At 41.5% G+C, this 13,439-nt stretch overlaps 1 protein-coding gene across 4 annotated transcripts in view; it reads right to left on the bottom strand.

Annotated features, from left to right (window-relative positions):
* Window positions 1-573: 573 nt before the first annotated feature.
* Window positions 574-13,439, bottom strand: part of LOC121903877 (transducin-like enhancer protein 1) — a 23,465-nt gene continuing 10,599 nt past the window's right edge. For 2 of the 4 annotated variants that reach the window (XM_042421272.1, XM_042421274.1), the window contains exons 7-20: window positions 11,647-11,866; window positions 11,257-11,273; window positions 8,759-8,872; window positions 8,251-8,304; window positions 7,892-8,041; window positions 7,597-7,735; window positions 6,831-7,030; window positions 5,663-5,739; window positions 5,209-5,458; window positions 4,711-4,958; window positions 4,181-4,328; window positions 3,878-4,028; window positions 3,541-3,617; window positions 574-3,068 (exon numbers count right to left, since the gene is read on the bottom strand). In XM_042421272.1, the coding sequence (XP_042277206.1) occupies window positions 2,961-3,068; window positions 3,541-3,617; window positions 3,878-4,028; window positions 4,181-4,328; window positions 4,711-4,958; window positions 5,209-5,458; window positions 5,663-5,739; window positions 6,831-7,030; window positions 7,597-7,735; window positions 7,892-8,041; window positions 8,251-8,304; window positions 8,759-8,872; window positions 11,257-11,273; window positions 11,647-11,866 (1,953 nt within the window). In that variant the 3' untranslated portion in view covers window positions 574-2,960. The remainder of the gene's footprint in view (window positions 3,069-3,540; window positions 3,618-3,877; window positions 4,029-4,180; window positions 4,329-4,710; window positions 4,959-5,208; window positions 5,459-5,662; window positions 5,740-6,830; window positions 7,031-7,596; window positions 7,736-7,891; window positions 8,042-8,250; window positions 8,305-8,758; window positions 8,873-11,256; window positions 11,274-11,646; window positions 11,867-13,439) is intronic. The other 2 variants (XM_042421273.1, XM_042421275.1) reach the window with 1 other exon arrangement.

Genomic DNA, 13,439 nt, shown 5'->3' with positions numbered 1-13,439 from the left:
ACAATGATGAAGACTGTTGACATTATAAAAAGCAAACAGGATTTAGAGCTTCATGTATGTCTTAACCCTGTGGAAACATGTAGAGACGACCAAGCTGAGAACTGACGTAGCTTGATGTTCTTTATTTTAAGTCTCTCAATCAACACTCACTGCACCCTTTCATAACTATTAGACCTCAGGTGGCTTAATTTGCAGTTTTTCTGATTTTGGCTTTAACTGAAAACATCAATAATGTCAGCAATAACCTGACAATGGTGTATGATGATATTTATGCATTTTATTCCAAAGCTTCATCCACACAGATTCAAATGAGGGCAACTCTTATCCTCTGCTCGCCACTGAGCAGTTTCAGTAATATAAACTTTGTGAAAGAGAACGATGAGTTAAGATTAGGCACTTGTTAACTTTTTCCATTTACCTTATAAGTCTAGAATTTAAACCTTCTGTTTACAAGACCGATTCTCTAAACTCTGAGCTACTCTCACAATTATCCGCAGCATAAAAGGGATTCAAAAGATTTTATCAGTCAGGTCCTAATGTGCTCTCCTACGAACCCAGAAAGTCAAAGACCACTCCAGTTACAAAAAAACACATTTATTATCTAGACTTTTCAATCATTTTAGATTAGCTAGCATTAAGACCATTTAGTATATCTTATGACGTTTCTTTTACATGTAAAAGACGTACAAAAACAGTTTGTTATTTCTAAAGCATGTCCTGTAAGAAAAGAAGAAATATATACATTTTTACAAACATTCAACAGACAAAAATAGATTAAAAAGGAAAAAAAAAGAAAACTAAGCACATGGTCATGAAATTATTGAGTTTAAAATGGCTGAAACTGACTGACTCCTTCCTGAAGCTGAAATGACGACGGCACCTTTGCAAACTTCCTTTGTAAGTAAAAGACCATCCTAACCAATCATTGAATCTTACTTGTAGTCTTGTAATCGTCTTTTTGAAGTAAAGACAACAGCATGACATACTTTTACTTCTCAACGTTATTTCACAAATGTCCCGGTTTGAAGAATGTAGCTGAGAAATATCACAATACAGTAGCTGGAAAAAAGGCAATATGGTTTGAGAATATGATTAAGAGGACTTTTCACTTGTTCTAATAGGATTTTCAGAAAAACACAATGTTAATTTACTCTCCTTTTTCGCAGTGAAGGCTGTCCCTGTTTATGATTGACCATTCGGTAAGACATCACGTGCTTTAAAGAGTGATAAAGGCATGACTGGGGTGAGTTTACAACAGTAAATACAGTAACTGAAAGAATTTGTTCCTATTTAAACTGAAGAGAGCGAATTAAATTCAAGACCATTTATCTGAATCATCATGACCTCGACCAATGAGCATATTTTGGAAGAAACCACAAGCAAATTATTTGCAATTGAATTTCACTTGATTTCAATATGACCATAATCAAAATAGTTATTTGTTTATCTGAAGCTGTACCCAGCTGATTGATTATCAATAGTGGCAACAATATCAGTTACTGAAATGCTTTCAGCTCAAATCAGAGACTGAGTTAAGTTGGTACTACTAATGTAAACATGTGTAGTTGATGACGCACCTCTGCTGCACACGTTTAACCCGCGTGTAGGAATTTAACAAAGAATGAGTTTGAAGGCGTATGTTGCTTTCCGATTCTTCCTTCCTTACTTTCAAATGTAGCTATCAACATTTCTCCCAATATCCTGAAGACTTTAAATCTCGTAGAGCACCGGTTTGTCAAGAAAAATAATTGGTTGAAAAAGAAACACTAGAAAAGAAAAAAAAAAAAGGGTAGTGAATGGAAAGAAGGATCAACCTTTGAGACATTTTTCCTTTCAGGATTTCATCAGTTCTTTCAACCAGGATCGTAAGAATAAGAGGAAAGCGGGGAAAAAAGGAGAAAACAAGTTGATTTTTTTTTCAGAACCACCAGCCTTAAATTGGGGCTTATGCAAGTCCAGACCTGCTGTAAAATTAATTTGAATATATTCTCCTGTTGTGGAAACTTATTTGGTTTGGTAAGCTATTTTTTTACTGTGAAAAAGTATTGTGTCTCAGGAGAATCAAACTAGCCCATCTTCAAGATGGTTTATATCTATTGTGTTTACTGTCATGTTATGGATATTCTTTAAGTAGTGTGTGTACTAAATGTGTGGGTGGGCAGCTACCACTACAGTGCAGTTAGTGAGGACTGGACTTACTGTTAAGACAGCAAAGGTACTTAGCACTATTCAGACAGTGTAGGCGTATCAGAACAGCAAGCTGAGGTTCTAAGGTCAAAGGAGTCAGAGCTGAAAGATCAACAGCCTGTGAGCGTTGTCTGTCTGGAACAAAATATAAACCAACATGTTTCACATTCACTGCCTGTAAAATGTTCATCTGTCCATCAACAGTTGCCTTTGCTCCTTTGTCTCTCCATAACTTTGTTCGCTTCTGTCCAACTTTTGCTCTTGACGTCTGTCGTTTGTTAACATATTTATCCCTCGGGTTTCAATGTTCATTCTAGGGTCACGGCCCAAGATTGTGACACAGAACATTGTGTGTTTTAATATCTGATGTTCAGTTCAGTGTTCTCCAGAAGAGCTGGTCCCAGTTTAATAAATGCGGAGCCCCTTTGGTTCAGTCATTGTCTGGTCCCCGTAACTGATCCAAGTGCAGTTCTTAGCAGAAAGCAGTAAAAACAACAACAACAAAAAAAAAATTAACATCCACTTCTTCTGCTCCTATTAACATCCAACTTCTTCAATTAATTCCCAACTCCAAATGGAACAATGTATACAGGCACAATGGATATGTGCATGTAAAATGTACTTCTTTCTGCGTCTCCTCCATAGATGTAACAGAAAAAGGAATGTACCATCAAGGTCACTGTTGTCTGTCATTTCTAGGTCCAAACGAAATTGTCTAGAAAGGTATTGGTTATGTGGAAAAGAACAAATGTCCTTGCTTTCTTTCCATATTCTTAGTAGATGACCTCGTAAACAGTTGCCTTCTTGTCCCCTGAACCAGTGACGATGTATTTGTCATCCACTGATATGTCGCAGCTTAGAACCGAGGATGATTCTTTAGACTGCAGAGAGAGGAAGACATGAAGAGGATGAAGAAAGGTCAGGCAAAAACATATAAATAAAAGCGACTAAATTTCTAAAGAAATTTTATAAGTAACTGGATATAGTGCTTAAAAGCAAACGTTAAAGCTGCACTAAATTAAAAATTATACATATATATATTACTGCTGAATGGTTAATAAGATACAGTAGCTGCCATGAAATATTTGATAATGTTGTCACAGAGATATGAGATAGGAGTTAAATGTTACCACTATTTTTAACTGTACATTCCAGCAGGAGCAGGTATGTTGAACTTTACAACTTTCACCTGTTATGAATTTAAGTAAATGCACACAAGAGAACGCTCTTTTTGAGGACAGTGTTATTCATTGCATTGATGAAATGCAGTCACTTCAGAGGCAGCAATATTAGATCTTCTCAGTATTATATATTATATATTATAGAATGAATGTAGTGGTTTGTTGTCCCAACCTGGAATATGCTGGCTCCATAGGGTGTTCTCCATGCATTTAGTAAGTTATCCTTCCCTGTGCTCACAAACCATTTGCCTAGATAAAGAGACAGAAACAATAAGAAACCGAAGGGAAAAACAAAAAGGTAAACAATGACATTGTAACAGTGAAAAGGGAATACTCTATGCAGAATAGATGTAATAAATTGAAGGTAAAACTACTGAGGTAGATTTAAGTCCCTGAACCGTCATGGCAAATTTAAATTAATAATGTTCAAGAGAATGATTTCTATATAGACTATAAAGTAGTAGTAGTAGAAAATGCATGAATGGAAGATTAAGTAGCCCGTTGCTTACCACAGTAGGCAAACTGCAGAGAGAGTACACAGCTCTCATGAAGATGAAGCTGGTATTTGTCAGGCTTGGTGACATGAAGGACCTCAACGTTGCTGCTTTCCATTCCCACAGCAAGCCACTCTCCTGTTGGACAGTAGCCAAGAGAGAAGATCTGGAGAGACAGAGACAGGAAATGTTACTGGTGTTGTATTAGCATTGAGCATTTGATTTGATTTTATTCAGTCGTACTGAGGATGCTACTATTTGTGCAAAGATTTGAATTTGTTAGTCAATGGCACACTTTGTGCTCATACGAGTGTGCACCTGTGATGTAAAGTCGTGCTGCTGCAGCTGCCGTCCCTCTCTGAGATCCCAGGAGCGGACAGTGTTATCCAGGCCTCCAGTCCACAGCTTGGTGCCATCATTGGAAATGTCAATACAGCTGGCTCCATCTGTGTGGCCCTGGAACTGCCTGCAGGGTACACACACACACATACACCACACATATCCTGAGTTAAATAAAGACAGAAAAGCCTCAGAAGTTACTCTGCACCTTAGATTTCTCATGAGCATCCACTCTTTTAGTCCTATAGCTAAATATTCTGCTTATTGGAGCTACAACATGTAATCTAGGTGTGGTACAATCAGCCACCACTGAGAGACCGCTAATTAAGCAAAATCTATACTGTGGGTGACTGGTGGTTAGAAAACTAAGTCAGTAATTGCAGATGCCCATAAAACTCACCAGAGCCTTTTATTTATTTGTACTAATCTTCTTCAAAGAATGAGACTGAAAATAAGCAAGCTTCTCATGCTCCTATGTCAAAACATACACAGAACAGGCTCTCCCTTACCTGACCAGTGTCTGGTTGTGTAAATCCCAGACAGCAATGTTTCCATCGCTACAACAGGAGAAGCAGACCTTGGAGTCCGGGCTGATGGCCAGAGCGTAGCATGCTGGTGCTGATGATGTTAACTCTGCCTTAATCCTGGGCGTGGGCGTGGCCAAATCCCAGATTGACAACGTGCTAGCCTCACCTCCCACAATCAGCGTCCGACCATCAGGGAGGAGACGACAGGAGCGGATGTAGTTGTCTCTGTTCTGATGTGGTAGACGCAAAAAATAGTTGTGTCTTAATGTTTTTTCATATACACATTAGTATATTTTCTATTTGTTTTATTTTATTAGACACATTTAGTTTTCACTATTGATATGTACTACGTCACAACTGAAGAAATTCTGGTTTGAACACTTTTAACAAACAATTAATCAAACACACACACACTTCTCTCACATAGAAGATATATTTTGTACTGTATCTTCACCCCACCGACCCCATCACCTCACTCACCAGACAGTCGAGCTGCGACACGGGGCTCTTGTTGCCTGGGTGACTAATGTCCCAGACCTTGACGCAACCCTTCCCTCCTGTGTAAACATGTCTGGTGGGGTTACTGATGGTAACGGCGCACACCACCTCTCCGTGGTTCAATGTGTTGATCTGACGGGCGTGGCGAGGGATCCCTGGGCCCACTAGAGCATCTGGTGGGAACGGCACTGGCTGCATCTGTCCATCAGCTGCCACGTGAAAGGAATAGGCACTGATGGTACAAAGAAAGAGGGGGGGAGAAAGTGTAAGAGGAGGAGGAGGACAATACAGGAGAATAAAGAGAAGGAAAGAAAGAGGTCGCAAGTAGATGAAAAAAACTGTCATCGTTTCTTTCGGAGGGGTTGTTTTTCAGTTGCTCCACAGAGCAATTTTGGATCAGTTCTCAAACATACAGGCAGCCACAAAACACACTTACGGTTTGCCGCCAGGAATTCCTGTCAGACTGGGAGGCATTCCAGGAACTCGCATGTGAGGATGAGGATCAAAACCAACCTTGAGGAGAGAACACAGACATTTCATGAGCACAGTGCAAAGACACACCCATGGGCATTAACAAAATGCACACAGGTCAATACTAACCTGTGAAACAGAGCACAAACACTCATGAGCACAAAGCAAACAGACACTCTAAAGTACACACACCCTCTGCATCTGAATGACAAGTATAAGAGTCAGCAAACACACAGAGGCAGAGCTGTCAGTACTTGCAACCCCCCCTCCAACACACACACACACACATACAGCTGGTGAGTACACAACCTGAGTTTCTATCAAGTGTTGCCCAGACACAGACACAGCTGTGAGTCCACTAAACCTATTTAAACAGTGTAATCAACACTATGCAAATACAGCTAAGAGTGATGAGGTGATTGAACATAATGTGCACAGGAATACCTACTGTATAAATACTATCACACAGAAAAGAGAAATACAGCTGTGCAACTATTGACTTTTCACACTTTGCTGTGTAAAAATATACAGTGCTTACAGAAAAGTATTCACACCTTTTTTTTATTCTTTCATAACATTTAATATCTATAGATGTAATTATGAGTCTTAATACCAATCAAAAGATCTAGATCTAAAATTAGTAAAATATTCTATATTCTATACTATATGATAAGTATTCATTGTTGCAGAAACTTTTTTTGGAAGTTGCATAATAATTTAGATGGAGATCACCTGTGTGTAACTGAAGTCTAACAAGTGACAGAGATTGAACAGTTTTGCAAAGTAGAATGAGGGAAAAACAAATCAGACATCCAATTACAACCAATTGACTTGAAAGGGGTGAATAATTATGCAATCAATACTTTTGTGTTTTATATTTGCACTCAATTTAGATACACTTGTAGACATTTGTTTTTACTTTGATTAATCATTGTTAAAAATGTCCAATTAAATCCACTATGACTCAATACTGTAGCATGCTGAAAGGTTAAATAGTTCAAGGGTCGTTAATACTTCATGGGCTTTGTATGTCAACATTTAGTCACATAAAAACATAGATAACTAAACCTATTTATACTGATTTGATATGACGGTAATTTTCTCAAAACCCATGGTCACCCATTCCTACTCACCATAGGTGAACGGCCATACGCAGCCACAGCGGCCGCCGCAGCAGCACTCATCTGAGGTGACATGTTGTGTAGTCCAGCAGCATAGGCTGCAGCCCCAGCTGCTCCAGCAAGCTCCCCGTTCATCCCTGCTGCATGGGGCAACATACCAAATGCACCCGGGTATGGACCTGGCACAGCCAGAGGAGTCCGCAGACCTGCAGCTGAGGTGGAAAGAGAAGGACAGAGAGCAAAAAACACATAAAAAAGCTGGACACAACTAAGACAGCTTTGAAGTGAAAAATCGTCCCCATTAAATATCTTGGAATAAAAGCCCTGATCTCAGACCCGAGCCAACAAAGGCGAAGAAGGAGGCTCCAATCTAGTTAACATGTATGTAAACAGAGGAAGGAAATGCATTCAACACTTATGTATGAGCTCAAGGATACACACAATGCATTTTGGTGAGTAACTCTCATTGTAAGCTTAACTTTTGTTTGTTTACAAGAAAACTACACAGGGTACCTTTAACTTAAAAGGTGCCCCACAGGGAAGAGGAAAACTAGAAACTAGAAAGTAAACATGGATGTAAATAATGCAGGTTTCAAAATGTAAATACAAGGCTTTGCAAATGTTTCATGAGGAAGGAAAGACATTGAACACCTCACCTCAAACATACAAACAATGTACAGTAAAAGTAAGCATATTAAAATTACATTAACTATATAAATCATGAACCTAAAAAACTCAACTCGTATTTGTAATTTATTAATGATTATACTGAACGTACTGGGTGGATGTGGTATCTCCATGGAGGGGGGTTTTGATAGGCTGGGCCGGATACCAGGTGTGGAACTTGGACCAGGGGTGGAATCACCTCTAGGTGTGGGTGTGCTTGATTTTAGCCCAGGTGTTCCTGCTTTGTCTCGCTGCAATAGACAGAGAGAGAGAGAGAGAGAGAGAGAGGAAGAGAGTGACTTTAGAATCATACAAAAAAAAAGATGTAACTACTGACTATCCACCCATCAATCCATCTAGTCGGTCTATTCAACAATATGTCAACACAACTGAGGCTGCATCCATACCATTGCCATCTCTTTGGACTTGAGGGAGGAGGAGCTAGCTGATGACGCAGTAGAGGCTGGACTGCAGGGATCTTTCTTGAGGAGACGTGCTTTATCCAGGCCATTCTCTCTAGGGGAGGGGAGAGGCGTCCCACGAGGGGAAGTTGGATCCTGGTGGAGGGACAAGGAGTCAGTTAACTAAGGAGAACAAAATTTCTGTACAAAACTGATGTTGGCATTTTTCTGAATAGAAGATCTCAGTCCCGTGTGAATATAGCGAAAGCCATTTAAAGAGGGACCATCCCCTACAGACTATTGTGATGCTGATCACAAATATCACACCTACTAACGAACATTATAAATTATTAACACATACTGACCTCATTTGAGACATCCACCACTAAATTATCATCACTTTTCTCCCCGTCACTATCCTGCAAAAGCAGACAATCAATTAGCACATAATTAATATTTTGCACTTCAGTGTAATAATTCTCATACAGAAAATTGTTCCAAATGTCATTTATTAGCTGTAAAACAGTCTGTTACAAGGAATTAACCAATGAATATTCAAGTGGAAATAAATAAGTGAATTATAAAAATAAAATAATAAGTGAATAAAATAAATTAAACATTACTCTTATCATTCTGTGTGTCACTTCATGATATATCTGTTGCATCTACAAACAATAAAGATATATGTGCAGGGCACAAAATTAGCACCAGCCACATGCTGGTAAAATATGCAAGTGGTTTGCTTCACTCACCAGCCAAAAAAACAATGATAATCTCTTGAGTGGCTGGTAAAATTTGAATATTCACTTGCCATTTGGCCGGTGGACAAAAAAGTTAATTTTGCACCCTGCATATATGCATAGTATTTCTTACATAGTGGCTGGAGTCCTTGTCCTCCACTTTACGTTTCTTGGTGTCATTTGAAAAATCAGGTCCGTTACGTCGCTTATCTGAGTTCCTGAGACTTTCTGGCAGCAATGAGTTACTCTGCAGATGAAAGTAGAGAGTAGGAGAAGAAGGACAGAACACAGTGGGACAGTGGAGCAGAGAGATTAAAGAAAGAAAACAGAAAAAAAAAGAGAAAGGGAGTTCGAAGGACAAAGAAGAAAAAAAAAATTAGAGGTGAGGCAGTCTTTCCATTTACAGTTCAGGTTGTGCTTTGTTGTGTATGCATTCTGCATGAGCTCACTAAACCGTCTGATCCATCCACCACTAATTACAACAGCTATTCAGCTATGTGTGGAGCAGGTTAGAAAAACAGACTACTTACTAGCAAATAGGTTAATAGTTCACAGAAGCATGAATTAAGCAGCACTAACACTTAAACAGCAACCTCTTTTCTCACTTGACCAAAGCCAGTCACAGCCACACACAAACACACACCTCTGAAGTTGATGATTACATTAAGTGGCTCTCAAAATCTATCAGTGCTCCCTCTTCTGGCTCTGACAAGCTGCACTGACTGCAGTGAATGTGAGTGTGTCAGAGTGTGTGTGTGTGTGTGTGTGTGTGTGTGTGTGTATGTGTGCGCGCAATGTGTAATTGACTGTGAAAGCCTGTGTGTATGATCAAGTGTGTAACAGACTGTGTGTGTGTGTATTACTTGCATAACACTCTTGTGTCCCTGTGTCCCAAGACTACACACACACAGACACACACACACACACACACACACACACACACACACACAGAGCTGCCCCCCTCTGGCCTCCTGACCAACGGATCCTATTGTTAATGGATTAAAGCTTCATGTTGAGTCCATTATAGTCTCAGCAATGTCAATGAAATGTGCATCCAACATACACAAACACACATGCGCGTGCACACATCCAGTGAGCGAGCACTTGGGCTTTGAGGGGGGAAAGGGTAAATGAAGGAGGAATAGCTAAGAGAGGAGGAGGAGGGTGAGAAAAAAGGGGAAAGGGAGGGGATGAGATTAGAGGACAGAAGAAGGGTGTGAGTGTGTGGAGGAGAAGAAAGGGTGACAAGAAACGAGGGAGGGAAGGAGAAGGGTGAGGGGGGTTGAAAAATCTGTATTCTGCCAAAGGCCCCTTCCTTCACGCCCTCCCCTCTTCCTCCCTCCCTCTCACCTCCTCCCCCTTTATTGAAAGGTTTTAGTGAGCTGAGCACAGGAGCACTGACCCGCAAAACATAAGCAATTTCCCCCCTCCGTCCCTCCCCTGCTCGCTTTTAGCATGGTCTCTCTCACTCACACACACACACACACACACACACACAAGCTCAGTGTCATATGACTGCTGCTCCCACACCCTCCCCCCCACCACCCTTTCCCAAGCCCTCCCCTCTCAGTGGTGGTGATATTAAACACAATGAGAGTCTTTAAGCGCGGGATCAGGGGCGGTGGGAGGAGGGGGGGGGAGGGGGTAATCTGCTCACTGAGGTGTTAAATAGGCACAACAATGCAGGCTGGGCTGGAGGAGTGTGTGCGTGCATGTGTGTGAGTGTGAGTGTGTAAGTGTGAGTGTGAGTGTGTGTGTGTGCGTGTGTGTGCGCATGTGACCATGCTAAAAAGCTCATTTCGAGGAGAAAGGAAACTTAACAGTTCAGAGCAGATCTAGGGCAGAACTAAACAGGCAGGCCAAAGCTCTCCCCAAGAGATCCCCATACACACATAAACACACACACACACTTTGAAACTGAGAGTCAAAAGTATACAACTTTACGACAAAAGCTATTTGGGTGTGAAACAGTGGTAAAAAGAAAAACAAAAAAAACTGCAAGGTGCTTTTATGCATAATGACATGCATGAGATAAACTTCACTGATCCCTGAGGGGGGAAAACAGTCAATGTGGCGGCAAAGAACTGGATAACAAAAGCAATACCGTTAAAGTGAAAAATTGTGCCTGTAGCAGCAACAGGTGCAGTTTACCTGGAATATAAGTTTCAAGTTCTAAGTCTTAGTTTTCATGTGCTTTAGGATAAATGTGCTGTGACTTTTTAGATACTGTGTCTTAAATAAAATGTGAGAATTGTTTGGTTGGACTAAAACAACCTTACATATTACAGCAGAGATTAAGGGAATAGTTTTGATTTGCCGGATCTTTCTATTTAACCAGAGGCAGATGATTAATAACAAAACCAAACAGCTAGATCATTACTTGGAGTTGCTATATGTAAAATTATATCTAGAGCAGCCAGTTTAAATGTGTTTTTCCTTGAGTTTGAGTAAAGCTTACTGATCCCTTAGAGCTGAGCTCAGACAGACAAATCTCACTGTTGAGTCAAACTACATGCAAACTGGATCCAAGAACAGTCAAATGCCCTAAAACTAAACTATCCTTTTAAGACAGACAAGAAATTACGGTTTGTCAGAGCAGTAAACATTTCTGCAGAAAGAGGAAATACTTACTGTGCCGGGTTCTCGGTCTATTGCCATTGGAAATGTGTACGTGAGGTTGAGGTCATAGGGTGTTCAGCAGAGCGGAAAATTAAAAACAAAAAAACAAGAAAGGAAGATGACTGAGTTAGAAATGTGAAGTTCAGTACGTTTTAATTACATTTAGACTCAGAAGCAATTCAAACCATTTTAGTCACCATTTACAAAAGGAAAAAAAAAATGTATACAGCAAAAGTATTTCAGAAATACAGTTTACATATTGAATGACAAGGTAATAGTTTAAAACTGAATTGTATTTGATAACTTTGTTATTTATAAACTTCTGGGCAAGACAAGTAATACATAACAATTTCCCTGTCTATTTGAAGAGGTGTTTCTGTGTTGGAGGGTGTGTCAGTTCACCTCTCAGGTGCTCAGGTCCTGCAGGGTGCGAGTCTGGTCCGGACAGGTGGGGCTTTTTATCCCCACCGTCTTTTCCCACCAGATGAGGAGGAATAGCACCAAGTGCTCCTGATAGAGCCAGGAGACCAGCTGAACCACCCAGCTGAGACGGGTGGAGGCCTGCGGGGTGGGGAGTAAGGGGCACAGGGGCACCACCATGGCTATGGGATAGGTGCTGCTGCTATAAGAAAGAGAGAGAGGAGAAAAGAGAGAGAGAGAGAGGAGTGGTTAGATCAGTTGACAGAAAAGACTGACATGATTCAGGGATGCTGCGATACACAGTTGAGCCTTCTTTTGGTGTGGTGGGTCTAAAGATATCAATACATCCCATACATAACAGAATTCTTTGTGACCAGCCACTGAAATGGTACACACAGGCTGATAAGTAACAGTCATATTCACCAGTACTTCAGCTTTTCAGAAGATGCCAAAGTTAGTTTCATTCGGTATGTATTACTGGTCTAATTCACACCTGTGATGCAGTACAGTATGATGACACCTGCTAAAAAGCTGTTGAGCTCTCTGTTGAGATGTAACCCAAAAAGATGCTATATTGTAGCTGCCTTTGATGTCTAAAATACGTGATTCCTGACCCCAAAAACTCAAGTGTCAGTGACTGAAACTGAGCCATCAATAGGTAAAAATCAATAGGTCTCTGGAACCTAATCAATAGAGATTTCTGGCCCTATTGAAGTCTTCAACAGATGGGACAGCTTCTTCTGTGTCTGGGTTTACACCATCTCAACAAGCTGCTGCAGTCTACAAGGAGGTGAACACATCCTCTCCCCCTACACATCAACACACACACACACACACGCACACGCGCACACACACACACCCTCCTCCCTCTGGGGTCAAACACTGAACAATACTGACAGCTGGGATCACAGCCCAGAGCCTGAGGATGTGGTGGGAGAAGGGGGGAGGAGACAGGGAGGAAAAGGAGGAATGACAGAGGAGTGGGGGGAGAGAGAGCCGTGAGCCCCAGCTGCTGCCTGCACTGTCAGGTCTTGTGAGGGAGGGAGGAGGCTGAGGAGAGAGGGAGAGAAGAGGGTCAGAGAGAGAGAGAGAGAGGGAGAGAGAGTTTGGCTGGCAGCCCTGCTCTCTCTTTCACACCAAATCAGGCGCTCGTCTGAGCGTGAAATGCCTTTGTGTTCCAAAACATCATTATTGCCTCCTCAGACAGTAGCCGCGAGAATCCAAGCTCACTGATTCGCCGCAGGGAGGGGAGGAGGAAGGAGGGAGAGTAGAGGAGAAGGGAGGGAGGGGGGGGGGGGGCACAGGAGGCGACTCTGCAGGGGTGGAAGGAGTGCTGAAGGTCAAACCGACTTTTATCTCACCTAATTGACTAACCCACTCCCCCGCTCCTGAGCCCCCCCGCCTTCTCTTTTCCTCTCTATCCATCCTTCGTTCTCTGCATCCTGCCCCAATGAATGAAAGCAAAACAACAAAATAGTCTTTTAGCCTCAACCCCCATGCCTGCTTGTACACACACACACACACACACACACACACACAGTTTCAGAGTTGGCTCGCCTGCCAAACAATCAAACATAAACACACCCACACGTCACACTTGATCACACTAACATGCATACACAGAGTCTAGATAAACAAGGCAGGCAGGCACACACACACACACCGTCGCTCAACCATCCTACCCCTGCCTGTTGTTTTCTGGGGAGAACAGAATCGCATGCTCTGCTACACACAGACGCACACACAAACAGATGCAAAAAACACATACACATGGA

This window comes from Thunnus maccoyii, chromosome 9 (assembly GCF_910596095.1).
Source record: "Thunnus maccoyii chromosome 9, fThuMac1.1, whole genome shotgun sequence".
NCBI lineage: Eukaryota > Metazoa > Chordata > Actinopteri > Scombriformes > Scombridae > Thunnus > Thunnus maccoyii.
Note: the sequence above shows the minus strand (reverse complement) of the source record. Positions and strands in the feature narration are given on the sequence as shown.